The following is a 17,317-nucleotide window of genomic DNA, read 5'->3' as shown; positions in this document are numbered from 1 at the left end:
GTGCAGGTGTGGCGCAGGTTTGGTGCAGGTGTGGTGCAGGTGTGGCGCAGGTGTGGCACAGGTGTGGCGCGGGTGCGATCCACTTGCGTTGGCAGGTGGCGTCAGGGCCAGCAGCTGTCTGTCAAACCGCTGCCAATCTGAGGGGGGGCGGGGTCAGACTCATTTAGCTTTTGGAAGGGCCCCAGCTGTCCTTCCCCCTGACAGTGGAGTGACCTTCCCCAGTCAGTCAGGAAGGCAGATTCACTGGCTGTTCTCCACAAACCTCTCAGAACTCATCTATTCAGAGCACACATCAGTGCTTCTGTTTAAAAAAAATTAAACAAACCCTTTTTTCCCCTTCATCGCACTGGTCTTGTGGCAGTACTTTTACTGTGGCACTAATATGACTGTACATGGCACTTATAGATTTTTGTGTGTTACAAGGATGGTTGGTCAGCAGATTTTACTGTGAACATGGTGATGAGACTCAAACTTGTGCAACCCAAGTGCGGTGTTTTATTTACAGAAGTGCCCCCAATTATACAAATATTTATATACATATACAAAACGCACACAAAAAAAATCAGCACTTCATTTATACACATTATGCCCACACTACTGACAGCAAATTACCTGCTTATATACTACACGTTATCGGTTTATACCATTTCCATACAATATTCAATTATCTCATAGAAGAAATGACAGTATATTTTTACATATAGAAATCTTTATAGATGTATTATCAGTTGCTACTTTATATATAATAATAACATGTGTAATTGGGTACGAGAAAATATTACCGAATACACTTTACGGTCTCCCCCCGTCTAAAATAGGCAATTCTTCTTGTCCAGCGCTTCCAATAAAATTGCCCAGAATCGTGACTTTCGGATTACGTCATTCCAGTTTGAACATGGAAAAAATGGAACAAACAACGGTTAGTAGCAACTCCTAACATTGCACTGATCGAACATGGTATACTAAAATTAATAAATGTAATGTTTGAAACAAGATGTGTATGTTTAACGTATTTGCAGTACATTATGGTGGTGAACAGATGTACAATAGCGAATGTGGTTGAGTTGGCAAACCGGCAAACGAATTGTGCGTATTACATTTATGAGAGCAACGTACTCGCCAAACACTCGCTACCATAAGCAGATACACAGTTAAAACCCGATCGTTTAAAAAAAAAAAAAAAAAAAAAAAATTGTGTCCCGGCAGGAACGGGAGGGTTCGCTCCGTTACATGGTGTTTGCCTACCATGAGAAATGCAACTTTGTTTTGGCTAAAAGCACCTGCTAAATCACAAAATGGTCAAGTGTAAATTGTAACTGTGCCAGAAAGAGCATTTTAAGGTCAGGGTTTGAGTGTTTTTTCCCCCTTGAAGTTTCCACAGTCCCAGACTGTTTTTCGTTTATAGCCACTCTCGAAAAGGATGTCAATATCCAACGCTCTTTTTGTGTTACTACTCATTTAGTTTCATAGTTACTACTTTTGTGTTACATAAATATAATTTATGAGCTCCCGAGGGACGCTTTCTGAAAGACTGTGTTGAAAGTAGCACAATGTGTTCTCCTAGTCTAGACATGGAGGTGTGGTAAAACGAATTATACATTTAAAAAAATTTTTTTTTACATGTTTTGAACACAGTCATGTTACTCAGTAAAAACGCACAGGCCTGTAAGATTAGCCTCAGACAAGCCTGCAGAAACGGCAGGGGGCTCAGCTGGGGAATTTGTGGTTGTGATAAAGTGATGGATTAAAAAAAAAATCTTATTACTGTTATTATTTGTCATGATAACATGGTTACCCATGCTTGTTTATTTCACTGGTGAATTACTGTGGCGAGAGAAAATGGCTACACATCCCGTTGTTTAAGTCCTTAATGTGTAAAACCACACAGTCTGTTCACGGGGGTGTAGCCAGGACCTCAGAAATACTGTACTCCAGAGATTCGGTGAGGGTGGTGTGTGTAGGGGAGGGGAGGGGGATCAGGCTGGGCATGTTATTTTTTCCCCTTTAATTTGTTCATTTAATTGAGGAAACATTGTATGGTGTAAATTCTGTACATGCACCTCTAGATTAAGCTTAAATTAGAGAAAATATTGAAGACCATTCAGTTGCCTCCTAACTGAATTGTGACTGGTGCTCTCACTAAAGAATGAGATTAAATGTAGGGTTTGGAAATGGACCTGGGCGGGGGGGGCGGGGGGGGGGGACAAACCTGGCTGGACATGGCGTGGGTGTCCTCAGCGGTGGGTACGGCTCGTTCTGTGAAAGCTGGGAGAGAGGGACATTAGCTGGCCGCACGCTCTCCGGTAATTTACCCAGAAGTCAGTGCCCCTCGGGCGCGTAAGAGCCGGCGATGTGCTTTCAGGGGGTCAGAGGTCATTTCTCTTCCCGCTGCCTCCTTCGCTCGCCTGCACTGGAGATATGAATATATGAGATATGAATAATTGCGAATGCTGTGAAAACGTAAACGGGAGATGTGTGTGATCTGTTCCCTAGCCCCCACCCCCCCGTGCCCCCAAAATATTCCCTTTTTCCCCGCCTTCCTGATGCCGCTAATGAAGCATCTGGGAAAGGCTGCGCTCTCCATGCTCCACAGCTGTCCTGGTGCTCTGCTCCTCTCTCGCTCTGCTCCTCTCTCTGCTCCTCTCTCTCTCCGCTCCTCTCTCTCTCTGCTCCTCTCTCTGCTCCTCTCTCCTCTCTCTCTGCTCCTCTCTCTCTCTGCTCCTCTCTCTCTCCGCTCCTCTCTCTGCTCCTCTCTCTCTCCGCTCCTCTCTCTCCTCTCTCTCTCTGCTTCTCTCTCTGCTCCTCTCTCTCTCTGCTCCTCTCTCTCTCCGCTCCTCTCTCTCCTCTCTCTCTCTGCTTCTCTCTCTTCTCCTCTTTCTCTCTGCTCCTCTCTCTGCTCCTCTCTCTCTCTGCTCCTCTCTCTCTCCGCTCCTCTCTCTGCTCCTCTCTCTGCTCCTCTCTCTCTCTGCTCCTCTCTCTCTCCGCTCCTCTCTCTGCTCCTTTCTCCCCTCTCTCTGCTCCTCTCTCTCCTCTCTCTCTCTCCTCTCTCTCTCTCCTCTCTCTCTCCGCTCCTCTCTCTGCTCCTCTCTCTCCTCTCTCTCTCTGCTTCTCTCTCTTCTCCTCTTTCTCTCTGCTCCTCTCTCTCTCCACTCCTCTCTCTGCTCCTTTCTCCCCTCTCTCTGCTCCTCTCTCCCCTCTCTCTGCTCCTCTCTCTCTCTGCTTCTCTCTTCTCCTCTCTCTCTCTGCTTCTCTCTCTCTCTGCTCCTCTCTCTCTCCTCTCTCTCTCTGCTCCTCTCTCTCCTCTCTCTCTCTGCTCCTCTCTCTCTCCGCTCCTCTCTCTGCTCCTCTCTCTCTCCGCTCCTCTCTCTGCTCCTCTCTCTCTCCGCTCCTCTCTGCTCCTCTCTCTCCTCTTTCTCTCTGCTCCTCTCTCTGCTTCTCTCTCTGCTCCTCTCTCTCTCCGCTCCTCTCTCTGCTCCTCTCTCTCTCCGCTCCTCTCTCTGCTCCTCTCTCTCTCCCCGCTCCTCTCTCTGCTTCTCTCTCCCCTCTCTCTGCTCCTCTCTCTCTCCGCTCCTCTCTCTGCTCCTCTCTCTCTCTGCTCCTCTCTCTCCTCTCTCTCTCTGCTCCTCTCTCTCCTCTCTCTGCTCCTCTCTCCCCTCTCTCTGCTCCTCTCTCTCTCTGCTCCTCTCTCTCCTCTCTCTCTCTGCTTCTCTCTCTTCTCCTCTTTCTCTCTGCTCCTCTCTCTCTCTGCTTCTCTCTCTGCTCCTCTCTCTCTCCTCTCTCTCTCTGCTTCTCTCTCTGCTCCTCTCTCTCTCCGCTCCTCTCTCTTCTCCTCTTTCTCTCTGCTCCTCTCTCTCTCCGCTCCTCTCTCTGCTCCTCTCTCTCCTCTCTCTCTCTGCTTCTCTCTCTTCTCCTCTCTCTCTGCTTCTCTCTCTTCTCCTCTTTCTCTCTGCTCCTCTCTCTCTCCTCTCTCTCTCTGCTTCTCTCTCTGCTCCTCTCTCTCTCCGCTCCTCTCTCTTCTCCTCTTTCTCTCTGCTCCTCTCTCTCTCCGCTCCTCTCTCTGCTCCTCTCTCTCTCCTCTCTCTCTCTGCTTCTCTCTCTGCTCCTCTCTCTCTGCTCCTCTCTCTCTCCGCTCCTCTCTCTCCTCTCTCTCTCTGCTTCTCTCTCTTCTCCTCTTTCTCTCTGCTCCTCTCTCTCTCCGCTCCTCTCTCTGCTCCTCTCTCTCCTCTCTCTCTCTGCTTCTCTCTCTTCTCCTCTCTCTCTGCTTCTCTCTCTTCTCCTCTTTCTTTCTGCTCCTCTCTCTCTCTGCTTCTCTCTCTGCTCCTCTCTCTCTCCTCTCTCTCTTTGCTTCTCTCTCTGCTCCTTGTTTGTGTGACGTGTGCAGAATAACTTGATGGGCGGTGTGCAAAACGCAGTCACCGGTCAGGCCAGAGTGTACCGGCGTCCATCAGTCAGGCCAGAGTGTACCGGCGTCCATCAGTCAGGCCAGAGTGTACCGGCGTCCATCACTCAGGCCGGAGTGTACCTGCGTCCATCACTCAGGCCGGAGTGTACCTGCGTCCATCACTCAGGCCGGAGTGTACCTGCGTCCATCACTCAGGCCGGAGTGTACCTGCGTCCATCACTCAGGCCGGAGTGTACCTGCGTCCATCACTCAGGCCGGAGTGTACCTGCGTCCATCACTCAGGCCGGAGTGTACCTGCGTCCATCACTCAGGCCGGAGTGTACCGGCGTCCACCGGCTGGGGCGTTTGAGGATGTTTGCCCGGGCTGGTGATCCATGATGGACAGGGTAGTAGACGGGGTCGTGTCCTTATCATGTGGTCACGCGGGGGGAGTCCTCTGTCTCTCACTAGACCTGTCCTCAGGGCAACATCACCCTTCCAAACGGTGGCCTTTACCAGGGAGAAATGGCCACTTCATTATTAATAACTCATCTGATAGGTTCAGCGGCAAACCTCTCAGGACAGGCCGTATACACCGGCTCCTCCTGCTGGTTACTGACCCAGCCGAACTGCAGGAACGGGAGCTCAGAGGAGCCTCTGTTTGTGTAACGGGGAGAATCATGTCGTGTTGGGACAGGGAGTACCTCAGAATCAGGGGGAACACCCCCCCCCCCCGATACAGCTTCAGCTGTTCCCCTCCGGCCCAAAGATGCCTTCTGTCACACACAATCATCTCATTCAGTCGTCTCCTGATTTCCTTTCCTGTGCAGTTTAGTGCTCTGTCTTTCTTGATCAGCCTGGCCACCCCCCCCCCCCCCCCCCCACCCAAAGCTCTAACTTCCTCCAAAAGGACACACAGGCCCAAATCCTCTGCTCTGTATTAACACTCTGCCATACGCCACCATCCCAAACAATCCTGCCACAGCTGCAGGTGGCACCCATGGCCCAGTGATTAACATGGAATAGATCTGTTATCTAGAGAGAGAGAGAGAGAGAGTGTGTGTGTGTGTGTTTTAGGGAGAGAGAGGCAGCGGAGGACATTTTGCCCACACCCGTATTGTCACGGGCTTATCTCACGGGGATAAGACCTGCGTCGTCTTCCTTCATTCTTATAATATATATATACGCGGGATGACGGCACGTCTGTCTTCCTGCCGTCTCCAGTGCGCGTGCGTGACGTCACACAGCGCTCATATCCCCTCGCTGCGGTGTCATGTTAAACTCGCTTTCATCAAACGCCGTCCAAGTCCCGCTGCCCCGCTGCACTTAGCTATGCGTGGTGCATTTTTAATGCACAGTAATAAATATTTTGTTATGACAGTTGTAATTATGTATTAATGTCCTATTAATAGCAGAGTATTAATACCCTGCCTTATATCAGTCCTGATGGGGGCTGGACGGTATACACACGTTCTAATTTCAGCAGTCCGGCAGCACCGTATCCCCCAGAGGTATTATAAATATTAATGTGTGCTCAAGGCGTTGATGGAGCACTGAGCCTCGGTATGGGAACTCCCGCTCGCGGGTCATGTTCTTCATAAATCCTGTAGCCTCGGCGAGCAGACTGCCCTGCGTGTGTACAGCGGCGAGGCTCTCCTTATTAAATTCACACCAATCGCAGTCGTTTCGTCGCGAGAAGTCAGAGAATTGAGGAAAACAAAAAACTTATCTCTACAGGTGGGGGGGGCCAAAAAAAAAAACGTGACAGAACCACCGGCATTTACAGTCAATCTTTAATTGCTATCGATTGTCCTGACAGCGGCAGGACGCTGCCGTCGATGCGATGACAAATGAGGGTTAAGGACGACGTACTGAGCAATTTCATGGGTGGGTTACCTTCGCCCGCAGGCGGTAGGTTTCTCAAGGCACATTCGATAGCCCCCCCCCCCCCCCCCCCCCCATCTCTCCTAAATCAGAACACGTACAACAAATTTTCTATTTTTCAAATGGGCCGGCGGTACGCTGCCAAAGACGTTACGGTGCCAATAAGGTACTGCTCCGCATCCCGGCGAACCTCGCGTTCAGTGATGTTTTTATTTTATTACGTGTGCACGTGGGGAGAGGGGGGAGGTCACGCTGGGTTAAGTGAGTCGTCGCTGCGTATCTAACCTGCGGAACTATTTTAAGGCTCACATCAGCCTGAGGAATCGCCGTGTTTCAGTGGTGCTGCGTCTCCACCCTCGCATCCAGTCGCCCTCCCCCTTATCACCCCCTCCCCCTCCTACTCCCCCTCCGCGCGCATAAAGTAGGGTCGCAGCGCGTGGAAGTCTTCCCTCTGCTCCCTTCGCTTTAACACCTCCCTCCCCGCGTTTGACTGTCAAGTTCAATCTGGAAACCGCGACCGCTTAACGAACGCCGGAAAGGCGAGCGACGCGTATGACCTCACCATCATAGCAAAACCGACCTGTGGGTAGGGTCTTTTGATTAGGGGGTTTCGGCGCACCTCCCTTCTCCTCCACACACACACCGGTTTCGTAAACATGCACACCCACCAATCACGCGCTCCTCTCGGTTCGTGGCAGAATTAACAAACCGCAGCCAGATAGCCTACCTTTCCTCCCGCCACATCCGAAGGCTCGCAGTCATTGTTCTGCCGCTTGTCATCTCATCTCGCTTCGTGTAGCCTATTTTGCGCCTCGCTGAACGAGACCGTGGTGAAGTGGTTGTGATAAAACGACATTACCGGACCATCCCTGTCGCTCTTCGGTCACCGGACTGCGCGAGCGGAATGTTGCGGCTTTCTGGGGACTGAATCTCCTGACTCATCGGAGGTGGAAATAAACGCCACCGGTGCTCCGTGGCTATTTCCTCTCCTGGCGGCTCACTGTTCTCCACGTTGCGGTTTGATTTTTCACAGGACGGCGAGCTTGGCTTGATTAGCGACACCAAGGTCAGCAAGTTATTGTTATTGGCATACTTGTGGCTTCGATTATTTAGTGTGTACTATAGGTGGACTGTTATTACAATTGTATTGTTGTTGTTGTTGTTGATATTATTATGATTATTATTTTTACTGTTATGTACTGTTTTCTTATATTTGTATTGTATATGTGTGAGATATTTTAACATAATTGCACAGATTGTTCATGTGCATGTCGGCAGTTGTTTTTTAATCATGGGGGAAGCGCCTCTCAGTGCCCCTTGGCTTGGCAGCGTCGCGCATGGGAATCCCATCACTGAACCGCCGAAGCTGCGCTGCATTATATCAAATTATGAATTACTGTGGCTCAACACATAATATCATCATTGGTAAACACTGCCCTAGCCTTGCCGCCCAATTTAGCTCATGGGTGGAAGAGAAAGCGGCCGTGCCGATGAGTCACGGCAGTGTATGAACAAAAGAGACCTGTGGCTTTCTCTTACGCAAATTAATCTGAGGTAGCTCGTCGCGCGACTCTTTCGGAGAGCGCATACTTGCTGCCACATAAAAAAGGGCGCGCGCTAATTCACGAGTAACCCGTTCTCCCACAACCTTTATTTTCTTCAGCGTAAACTGCTCAATAAACTTGCTGCTGATGACAATGGATCTGAAAGAGGAAGCGGACCAGATGGACTGCCACCAACCGCCTCCGATAGAAGTCTTCGCCGGTGTTTCCACGCTGCACGGCATATCCCACATCTTCTCCTACGAGCGGGCGTTCGTCAAGCGCTGTCTCTGGGTCGCCTTTTTCCTGGGCTCGCTGGCCTTCCTGGTCTGCGTGTGTATTGACCGCGTCCAGTTCTATTTCGAGTACCCGCACGTCACCAAACTGGACGAGGTGATGGCGCCTATGATGATGTTCCCGGTCGTCACTTTCTGCAACCTCAACTCCTTCCGCTTCAGCCAGGTGACGCGCAACGACCTGTACCACGCCGGGGAGCTCCTCGCGCTGCTCAACCGCAGGTGAGCAAAACCTTAAATTAAGACACGGACTACAGCCGTGCCTGTTTGTCAATCCCAGAAAAAGGAAGCGATTCAATCACATTCGCCTTCTTCTTCTGCCACGACAACTACTGCTACTTCCATTACTACTACTATTATTACGGGGGTCCTTAAAGTATTGTCCTTAAAGTACCTCTGAGTAGTAACATTATGTTTGAGGGACAGAGGGAAACAATATTCAAGGTTGTCCAGAAGACAGCTGCCAAGTCTTTTCAGTTTGCAGGATGTCATGTTTATTTTATCTGCTCCTCAAGTGAAATAACAAAACCGTTTCAAAAACTTGTTCTGAGTCTGCTTCAGGGCATTCTGACTGCTGCATGCCGTGGGAACTGACCTACCGCTACGGCGCACACTGCAGCCCACACAGTCTGTGCTTTTAGACTCGCTGTAAATGTGCGTTTGCTGTTTGAATCCAAAAGAAACCGCAGGGAAGCTTTCATTTCCGCATTCATTTAAACTGCTTATAATTCAAAGGTGTGAAATTGGTTTTAAAATTTTAGCTTTATATGTGTAGGGCATCTTGCTTGTGGTTTTTTGTGAATCAGACACATTCTATTAATTTCTCTATTCATTGAGAACATAAAAGGCACGGGTCAGGAAATGAATGCAGAATTACCCAATCACAGCCGACACAGGGAAGGACTAACAGAGGAAACGGTAAAATAGTAATCAAGCTAAAAAATGTGTGTGCTCACAAATACTCACACACCATCACTAGTGCAAAGCTCACAAATACTCACACGCCATCACTAGTGCAAAGCTCACACTCACACGCCATCACTAGTGCAAAGCTCACACTCACACGCCATCACTAGTGCAAAGCTCACAAATGCTCACACACCATCACTAGTGCAAAGCTCACAAATACTCACACACCATCACTAGTGCAAAGCTCACTAATACTCACACGCCATCACTAGTGCAAAGCTCACAAATACTCACACGCCATCACTAGTGCAAAGCTCACAAATACTCACACGCCATCACTAGTGCAAAGCTCACTAATACTCACACACCATCACTAGTGCAAAGCGGATGAGCAGAAGGATAAATAAGCGCACGTAGCTCAGGCTTGTACTCCGCTGCGCTGGGGTACAGGATGCGCTGGAGTACAGGATGCCCTGGGGAGCAGGATGCGCTGGGGTAAGGATGCGCTGGGATGCAGGATGCGCTGGGATGCAGGATGCGCTGGGGTACAGGATGCGCTGGGGTACAGGATGCGCTGGGGTACAGGATGCGCTGGGGTAAGGATGCGCTGGGGAGCAGGATGTGCTGGGGAGCAGGATGCGCTGGGATGCAGGATGCGCTGGGATGCAGGATGCGCTGGGGTACAGGATGCGCTAGGGTACAGGATGCCCTGGGGTACAGGATGCGCTGGGGTACAGGATGCCCTGGGGTACAGGATGCGCTGGGGTACAGGATGCGCTGGGGAGCAGGATGCCCTGGGGTACAGGATGCGCTGGGGTACAGGATGCGCTGGGGAGCAGGATGCGCTGGGGTACAGGATGCGCTGGGGTACAGGATGCGCTGGGGAGCAGGATGCGCTGGGGTACAGGATGTGCTGGGGTACAGGATGCGCTGGGGTATGGGATGCGCTGGGGTAAGGATGCGCTGGGGAGCAGGATGCGCTGGGGTACAGGATGCGCTGGGGAGCAGGATGCGCTGGGATGCAGGATGCGCTGGGGTAAGGATGCGCTGGGGAGCAGGATGTGCTGGGGAGCAGGATGCGCTGGGATGCAGGATGCGCTGGGATGCAGGATGCGCTGGGGTACAGGATGCGCTGGGGTACAGGATGCGCTGGGATGCAGGATGCGCTGGGGAGCAGGATGCGCTGGGGTACGGGATGCGCTGGGGTAAGGATGCGCTGGGGTACAGGATGCGCTGGGGAGCAGGATGCGCTGGGGTACAGGATGCGCTGGGGTACAGGATGCGCTGGGGTACAGGATGCGCTGGGGTATGGGATGCGCTGGGGTAAGGATGCGCTGGGGAGCAGGATGCGCTGGGGTACAGGATGCGCTGGGGAGCAGGATGCGCTGGGGTACAGGATGCGCTGGGGTACAGGATGCGCTGGGGAGCAGGATGCGCTGGGGTACAGGATGCGCTGGGGTACAGGATGCGCTGGGGTATGGGATGCGCTGGGGTAAGGATGCGCTGGGGAGCAGGATGCGCTGGGGTACAGGATGCGCTGGGGAGCAGGATGCGCTGGGATGCAGGATGCGCTGGGGTAAGGATGCGCTGGGGAGCAGGATGTGCTGGGGAGCAGGATGCGCTGGGATGCAGGATGCGCTGGGATGCAGGATGCGCTGGGGTAAGGATGCGCTGGGGTGCAGGATGTTATTTTAGGGCTTTGGGTGCCATGGTTCTGTGGTTCTGAAGCGTTCTATGCCTCCATCCAAATCTATGCCTCTGCGGTGCCCATGTGTCTAAGTGGATAAATGCAGTGATGAAGATGCCCAGTGCGCTTTAAACCAGCTGAATAACAGAGGACTGGGTAGGTGCTCAATGGCCACGACGGTCAAACTAGAGTAAAAAACTCCTGACCCGGACACTTCACTGGGACAGGCCCAAAATAAGGAACACCAGTGCACACATTGCTCAGGGCAAAAGACACCGTTTTCATGAACGGGGTGGTACTGACGCTTCGAAGTCTACAGCGTCTTCCTCAGAGTAAAAAAAAAAAAAAACAGGGTAAAAAAAAGACTCTGCGGAAGAGGCGTGTGTTAAAGGTGTCCCTCTGTGACATCAGCAGACCACGGCTCGGCCGAGCAAAGCTGAGGACACGGCTGGGAGGTATTGATCGCCTTTCTGCAGACCGTGCAGTTTCCTCCCTTAACTATGTCATAAAAGCAGCAGATGACATCACAATAGTTTGTGATTCCCGGTTGGAATTCTAATCAAGTCCAGCCCTGCTTAGCTTCAGCTGCCAGGCAGGAGAGACTCAAAGGGTGTCAGACTTCCGCTGGAGTTACACACACACACGTGGTGATCTGTACGCTTATTTGTGGCACTTCGGCTAGCCTGTGCTAGCAATGCATTCTGTGATGCAATCGCAGGTGCTGCTAGCTGGAAAAGCGCTAGTTAAATGTGTAGACGAGGCCCATCTGCCTCAGGACGCTGCAGTTATTAAGGAGTGGGAGTTTGAGCGTTAAGAGCTTTGTGATAAATGAACAAATAAAGAAAAAAGTGGCACACAGTGCCGCTGCCTCCACCATTTAGTGATAACGTTTCCGATCTGATGTGGATCTTCGTCAGGTGAAATTAAATCTGTGCACTCTCTCTTCCCTGTATGTACAAGCATTGAGTCATGTGACGTGTGTAATTGTAATGGCTACGTTGTGTTTTGGCTATTTATTTATATGTGCTCTTCCTGAGAATTCAATTTTTTGGCAACACAAGATTTATGTGTAATGCACACAATGTGGCAGGTATTATGGACCCCTGGAGCAGGGCTGATCTGTGTGAGTCTGTGGCTTTTACCGTCTCCTGTACCTAGCAATGTAAAGCTGGTTAGCGACTTCCCACTGAGTAGCGTGTTCCTCTGCATGTGTGTGTGCTGGTTAGCGTGTTCCTCTGTGTGTGTGTGTGCTGGTTAGCGTGTTCCTCTGTGTGTGTTTGTGTGTGCTGGTTAGCGTGTTCCTCTGTGTGTGTGTGTGCTGGTTAGCGTGTTCCTCTGTGTGTGTTTGTGTGTGCTGGTTAGCGTGTTCCTCTGTGTGTGTTTGTGTGTGCTGGTTAGCGTGTTCCTCTGTGTGTGTGTGTGCTGGTTAGCGTATTCCTCTGTGTGTGTGTGTGTGCTGGTTAGCGTGTTCCTCTGTGTGTGTGTGTGTGTGTGTGTGTGTGTGTGCTGGTTAGCGTGTTCCTCTGTGTGTGTGTGTGTGTGTGTGTGTGTGTGTGTGTGTGTGTGCTGGTTAGCGTGTTCCTCTGCGCGTGTGTGCGCTGGTTAGCGTGTTCCTGTGTGTGTGTGTGTGTGTGTGTGTGTGTGCTGATTAGTGTGTTCCTCTGTGTATGTGTGTGTGTGTGTGTGTGTGTGCTGGTTAGCGTGTTCCTCTGTGTGTGTGTGTGTGTGTGTGTGCTGGTTAGCGTGTTCCTCTGTGTGTGTGTGTGTGTGTGTGTGTGTGTGTGTGTGCTGGTTAGCATGTTCCTCTGCGTGTGCGCTGGTTAGCCTGTTCCTCTGCGTGTGTGTGTGTGTGTGTGTGTGTGCGTGTGTGTGCTGGTTAGCGTGTTCCTCTGTGTGTGTGTGTGTGTGTGTGCGTGTGTGTGCTGGTTAGCGTGTTCCTCTGTGTGTGTGTGTGTGTGCGTGTGTGTGCTGGTTAGCATGTTCCTCTGCATGTGTGTGCTGGTTAGCATGTTCCTCTGCGTGTGCGTGCTGGTTAGCATGTTCCTCTGCGTGTGTGTGTGCTGGTTAGCATGTTCCTCTGCGTGTGTGTGTGCGCTGGTTAGCCTGTTCCTCTGTATGTGTGTGTGTGTGTGTGTGTGTGTGTGTGTGTGTGCGCTGGTTAGCGTGTTCCTCTGCGTGTGTGCGCTGGGTAGCCTGTTCCTCTGCGTGTGTGTGTGCTGGTTAGCGTGTTCCTCTGTGTGTGTGTGTGTGTGTGTGTGTGTGTGTGTGTGCGCTGGTTAACGTGTTCCTCTGCGTGTGTGCGCTGGTTAGCGTGTTCCTCTGCATGTGTGTGCCGGTTAGTGTGTTCCTCTGCGTGTGTGTGTGCTGGTTAGCGTGTTCCTCTGTGTGTGTGTGTGTGCTGGTTAGCGTGTTCCTCTGTGTGTGTGTGTGTGTGTGTGTGTGTGTGTGCTGGTTAGCGTGTTCCTCTGTGTGTGTGTGTGTGTGTGTGTGTGTGTGTGTGCGTGCTGGTTAGCATGTTCCTCTGTGTGTGTGTGCGCTGGTTAGCGTGTTCCTCTGCATGTGTGTGCTGGTTAGCGTGTTCCTCTGCATGTGTGCGCTGGTTAGCGTGTTCCTCTGCGTGTGTGCGTGTGTGTGTGCTGGTTAGCGTGTTCCTCTGCGTGTGTGTGCGCTGGTTAGCGTGTTCCTCTGCGTGTTCTGCACACGTGACCGTGGCGGGGGGCTGCAGGCCTTCTCAGCGTTGGGCCGGCTGCACGCGGAGGCAGCTGACTGGCGGGCGGAACGGCGCGCGATGAACGGCTTCTCCCCTGTAATTAGTCTGGCGTCTGAAACGCCGCTGCTGTGGAGCTGATAAACAGTGCTCCGCCCCCCCGCCCACGCGCGCTCGCCCCCCCCCACCTCACCGCGCGCGGCCAGCGTATCGAGCGGCCGACCGGGCTCTTTAAGAGCTCAAAATCAGCGTTTCCCCTCGAGGCGCCCCCCCCCCCCCTCCCCCACAGACAGACAGAGCCCCTCCTCTCTGAGGCAGCGAGGGGCCGTGGAGTCCAGCGCACCCCCCCCTTCCCCCCGCGGGTGTGGGGATTTTCAGCTCTGTGTCTGGTGCTTCAGTTCTCCTCCAGCGGGTCTGTCTGATTTAGAGAGGCAGCGTCGGCCATGTTGTTGTTGTTGAGGCACCACCCATGCAGCCAGAAGGGGGCGACAGTGGGGCGGGGGCGCTTTGGAGACTCGTTATAAGCCCCGCTGCCGTGTCCCGAGCGGGAGGGTTAGCCCCCGGCGGACTTGGCGGGATGAGCCCGGCGGAGCGCCTCGCTATTGGCTCGTCGTGCGCGGGGAGGGAGGGTTTCGGTCGGCGTGATTCTTCTCGTCTCACTGCTCAACAGCGCCCTCTACTGGCCAGCTGGGGCCTGCAGTCCGCCTGCTCCCGCTGCGGTGCGCGAGTCCTGCCGCGTGGCTCAGGCACGGGGCTGCAGAGGGAGCGGACGTGGCGGGATAGCGGGATGCGCAGGGTGAGCAGAGGGTACAGCGGTGACGAGGCGACTCCACAAAAAAACACCCGAGCGTTCCAAACCGGGAGCGAAAGAAAAAAATCACGCTGAAAACGAGTGCGTTCCCTTTTCTCCAAACTCTATTCTTTAAATAACCGCGGATGTGCGAGAGAGTCATTTTATTCAGTCTTTGGTTTTTCAGGTTTGAATCCAGGACTGGGCACAGCCGCGATAGTGGCGAGTTGAAGGCCCTTGTGCTGAGTCACCTCAGTGAGCATCCAGCTTCTGAAAATTAAACGGGTGCAAAAAATAGCATATGCAAGTGCTGTGCTGTTAGGGGTACGCTACGCAAATGCATCACACAAATGATGAAGCCAACATGGCTGCCGTGTTTCCCTTTGGGAGCGGGGGCGGAGCCTGCAGTGCAACAGCACTCTTGTTGCAAACAGGAAGTGGAGATTAGCCCCCCCCCCCACCCCCCCAAAACCCCGGCTCCATCGTTGGAGGCTGTAATAACGGAAGCTGGTCTTTATTCCCCCTGCGCTCGCTTTGCCTCTGAAGTTGTGAGCTCCACACCCATATCCTCCAGAAAACATTCTCGGGGCCGAATCACCCAGTAAAGTGCCCACCCCCCCACCCCCACCTCCCTGCTCTGCCCGTTGTTGGTGTGATTGCTTTGGGGAGTTTCCACCGGAACAGTATTAAAAACTCACATGTTCATTGTGTTGTTAGTCTGTTGTTGTTCAGTTGGTTTTGTGTTTGTTATTATGTTGTTGTATTTGTTGTTGTGTTTGTTATTTAGTTATTGTTGTTGTGTTTGTTATTTTGTTATTGTTGTTGAGTTTGTTATTTAGTTGTTCTTGTGTTTGTTATTATTATTATTATTATTGTTATGATTATTGTGTTTGTAGTGCTGCTGTGGTTCTCAGGGCTGGTTATCCCTGCCTGTGTAAGTGCTGCTGTGGTTCTCAGGGCTGGTTATTCCTGCCTGTGTAAGTGCTGCTGTGGTTCTCAGGGCTGGGTATTCCTGCCTGTGTAAGTGCTGCTGTGGTTCTCAGGGCTGGGTATTCCTGCCCGTGTAAGTGCTGCTGTGGTTCTCAGGGCTCTGGGGGAGCCGCTCAGTTACATTTGTTTTCTTAATCAAACCAAAGGAGCGCTGAGGAGGAGGGCTGGCAGCTGCAGGAGGCTTTAAAACAGAGCAGCGCTGTCATGCCCCCCCCAGCCCCCCCACAGCCCTCCCTCAGCCCCCCCCCCCCCAGCCCACCCCAGCCCCCCCCCCCCAGGCCTCCCTCAGCCCCCCCCCCCCCTCCAGGCCTCTCCTTTTATGAGTCCAGCTCACTTCAGGGAATCCATTAAGGCGCAAGGATCACTGTAATTAATTTGCTTAAGTGGGTGGTTTAAGGTAGAAACCGTGCTCTGTCATGCAGTGTGTGTGAGGTTAAGTGCGGTGTGTGTTTCCTTTCATTATAATGCAGTATATCATATATGTGTTATATTTATAATCTGTAATTATTATTTTTTAATTATTAAAAATGAAGAAAAATGAATGAATTAATGAAATCCTCCTTGACGCCAGAGCTATTTGAGGTGAGTAGGTCCTCCTGATGCCTAATCTTCCATTCGCAGGCCACTGGACTGCAGTCCTGTCACACCTGGTTTGTTCCGTTAATGTGGGCAGTGAATAGAGACGGTGAGCGTACCTGGTCTGTAAGACGTCCTCCAGGCCGTTCAGCGCCTGATTACTGGGGTCTGAGTGTTAGACACGCTAGTAGGTTCAGCTCGAGCTGTGCGCATTAACGGAGGTGGAGAGCGAGCTTCTGCCAGCGAGGGGTTCAGCACCACGGAGAGCGCTGGCCTTCAGCTCCACGGAGAGCGCTGGCCTTCAGAACCAGGGACAGCGGCAGGCACAGCGGCAGCCTCTTCTGCATGCACGGTTGGCTGAGGCTGATTTGGAATCAGCTCAACAGTTGCCAGTTTATAAAGGCACAGCTGTGCGTTGATTAGAAGAGACCCTTCATGGTCAGCCTCTCAAACCCCCCCCCCTCGGGCCAGGGGATCTGTTAGCCTTTCTAATTATGTGCGTGTGTGTGAGTGTGTGTGCGTGTGCGTGTGTGTGCGTGGGCGTGTGCATGTGCGTGTGTGTGCTTGTGTGTGCGTGGGCGTGTGTGTGCGTGTGTTTGTGTGTGTGTGTAGGCGTGTGCGTGTGCGTGTGTGTGCGTGTGTGTGCGCGTGTGTGCGCGTGTGTGCATGTGCGTGTGTGTGCGCGTCTGTGTGTGTGTGTGCGCGTGTTTGTGTGTGTGTGTGCGTGTGCGTGTGTTTGTGTGTGTGTGTGTGTGTGTGCGTGTGTTTGTGTCTGTGTGTGTGTGTGCGTGTGTGTGCGCGTCTGTGTGTGTTTGTGTCTGTGTGTGTGTGTGCGTGTGTTTGTGTGTGTGTGTGCGTGTGTGTGCGTGTGTGCGTGTGTGTGGGCGTGTGTGCGTGTGCGTGTGTGTGTGTGTGTGTGTGTGTGGGCGTGTGCGTGTGTGTGTGCGTGTGTGTGTGTGTGCGCGTGCTTGTGAGAGATGAGATCTGCTGCTGGTGTAGTGTTGTTTATGGGTCAGAGTGTAGCCTGGGCTAACTGAGGTGTATCTGAGTGGGGCTGATTGAGATAAATTTGAGTCAGAGTTAATTCAGATGGATTTGGGGGCGGAGTTAATTCAGATGGATTTGGGGGCGGAGCTAATTGAGATGGATTTGGGGCAGGGCTAATTTAGATGGATTTGAGATAAGAGGAATTAATTACCTGTGCGTGTGGTTGGAAGTTTTGTAACTTGTGGACGTGTTGTCGAAGGGGAGGGGAGTCAGTGAAAGCTGTTCCATGTCAGTTGTATTTTCGGCAGGTGGTGTTTGGGTCCTTTGCCAGCAACCTCAGCGTATTTTATGGCTGTCTCCTTAAATTTGAAAAATATCGTTTTGCTGCGTTTCGCTCAGGTCGCCACATTCACGGAACCTCAGGCGAGTCTCATCTGGCACATGAAGACGTGGCACGTGTTAGATGTTTAGTTTGTGTACTTCTGTTTTGGAAATAAGCCTATAATGTAGCCAATCAATGTATTATTTGTTCTAGTTATTTATTATTAAACATTGTAGTATTAGGACTT

The 17,317-nt window shown here is 52.0% G+C and overlaps 1 protein-coding gene and 1 long non-coding RNA gene across 3 annotated transcripts in view; one reads left to right on the top strand and one right to left on the bottom strand.

Moving 5' to 3' along the window:
- Nucleotides 1-508: 508 nt before the first annotated feature.
- LOC118208285 lies at nucleotides 509-7,118 on the bottom strand. Its single transcript, XR_004761543.1, has 3 exons — nucleotides 6,993-7,118; nucleotides 2,210-2,410; nucleotides 509-866 (listed from the first exon to the last, which is right to left on the bottom strand). It is a non-coding gene; the product is annotated as an uncharacterized LOC118208285 (long non-coding RNA).
- Nucleotides 7,119-7,192: 74 nt separating this feature from the next.
- Nucleotides 7,193-17,317, top strand: part of LOC118208281 (acid-sensing ion channel 1-like) — a 98,860-nt gene continuing 88,735 nt past the window's right edge. For both annotated transcript variants that reach the window (XM_035382799.1, XM_035382798.1), the window contains exons 1-2: nucleotides 7,193-7,331; nucleotides 7,929-8,324. In XM_035382799.1, the coding sequence (XP_035238690.1) occupies nucleotides 7,957-8,324 (368 nt within the window). In that variant the 5' untranslated portion in view covers nucleotides 7,193-7,331; nucleotides 7,929-7,956. The remainder of the gene's footprint in view (nucleotides 7,332-7,928; nucleotides 8,325-17,317) is intronic.

Source organism: Anguilla anguilla, chromosome 11 (assembly GCF_013347855.1).
Source record: "Anguilla anguilla isolate fAngAng1 chromosome 11, fAngAng1.pri, whole genome shotgun sequence".
NCBI classification, from domain to species: domain Eukaryota; kingdom Metazoa; phylum Chordata; class Actinopteri; order Anguilliformes; family Anguillidae; genus Anguilla; species Anguilla anguilla.
This window is presented reverse-complemented; position numbering and strand designations above follow the sequence as displayed.